The sequence below is a fragment of the Alligator sinensis genome, unplaced genomic scaffold (assembly GCF_000455745.1).
Source record: "Alligator sinensis unplaced genomic scaffold, ASM45574v1 scaffold3277_1, whole genome shotgun sequence".
In the NCBI taxonomy this organism is placed as follows: Eukaryota; Metazoa; Chordata; order Crocodylia; family Alligatoridae; genus Alligator; species Alligator sinensis.
In genome coordinates, this window is record NW_005844402.1 from 1,002 (window position 1) to 2,524 (window position 1,523).

Sequence of the window (1,523 nt, forward strand, 5' to 3'; positions counted from 1 at the left end):
CAGCCTTAGAGTTTTGGTAGGAGATGAATTAAACATCTGCAAATTAATTGATACTTTTTCCATAAGGAGAAGCGAGCTAGCTGATAAGTGCTTTCTCGGCGGAGGGGGTGTAGGTGAAAATTAAGTCATCTCTTGGCTCCTGTGGGGGAACCCTGGCCCCGCTGAATTCAGTGACAAACCTCCCCTAGCTGGCCTTCAAGATGGTCAGCGTTTTCTTCCATGGTCTTCATGTCGGCCCTTCAGAAACAAGCTCGGAGAGAAGCAATGCTGACCATAGCTGGTCCTTCACTGATCTTTCCTGAACTGGCTCTTTCTTTATTTCCTTTATTTATTCTGTTAGATTTTTTCCCACCCCGATCCCAACGCTCTTTGCTGCATGGGCAGGGGGTTGGACTCGGTGATTGAATGAGGTCCCTTCCGACCCAAGCATCTATGAATTGAGGTCGCTTTTCATGGGGGGCTATTATTATTTATCCTAAAAGTCTGTATTGCACCCAGGAGATCGCTGTTGTCCTGGGCAGAAGGGAGAATGAAGGAATTAATTAACCCTTTACTGCCCTTTCTCATTTGTTCCTGCTACAGAAAAACAAGACCAAAGAAATGACCAATGCAGTTACAAATATAATGACATGGTTTATGGATGAGGTAACAGATATCCTCTATCCAGCCATAATGGAATATGAAGAGAGAAAAATAACCGAGAGAGATATGAGAGACAAGGAGGGCAGTGCCAAAAAGTGTGTCTGCACAGGCAGAAAGATAACACCCAGCAGCTCACCAGGATGTGGGAAGAAAGGGAATAGAGGAAAATTAACCTCACTTTGTTCTCAACACGCACCTGGCCTGTCTCCAACTCTTGGTAGAGAGGTTTGGGAAGACAATCTTCCCAAACCTGAACCGGCAGCAGTACCTCCTCGTCCGGCTAATCATCTCTCCTGTTTGCGCTGGGACAGTGTGTGCAGGGCTGCTCAGCTTGAGCATCCCAGGCAGACTTTCAAAGCTGAGCGATTTCCCCATGGCCAAAGGTACTTTCAATACAAACTGGCACAAAAAGATGGCCAATTAGAAACCCATCTCATTAGGGAAGATATTTCTTCTGATGTCTCACAAGATCGCCCTAAAACAGGCATGCTTAGAAAGTTGTTATCAACGATCAATGCCCAGAAACGAGTGCTTGGTTCTGGGGAACAGGTCCAAAGGGAAGGGCAAATGCCACGACAGGTTCAGGTCCCCGAGCTTGCAAACCCCCACTCAGGGGGCATCAGAAAGGTGTGTTACCGCGCAGGAGCTCTGGGGCTCAAATCTTCTCCATCCCCCCAGGACGTAATCAGAAAGCCAAGGGCAGTCCGATCCGCCATGACTCTACCCCAGCTCGGCAAACAGCTTGAGAGAAAACCCTGCTTGTCATCATGCAGGAAAATATTCCCTGAAGAGGAAGCACCACTGCCAAGATACAGCATTAAGCCTCAGCCCTGGCACTCATCTGCCGGTATCTATGCCGATGCCTTTTTCCACAAAACATA

General features: G+C 47.7%; 1 protein-coding gene across 1 annotated transcript; it reads left to right on the forward strand.

Moving 5' to 3' along the window:
* Window positions 1–582: 582 nt before the first annotated feature.
* Window positions 583–1,269, forward strand: LOC112549091 (the record flags this gene model as incomplete). The annotated part of the gene is made up of 2 exons (XM_025195904.1): window positions 583–961; window positions 1,043–1,269. Coding segments are annotated over 2 exons (606 nt in total), but the record flags the coding sequence as incomplete, so codon positions are not given.
* Window positions 1,270–1,523: the final 254 nt, after the last annotated feature.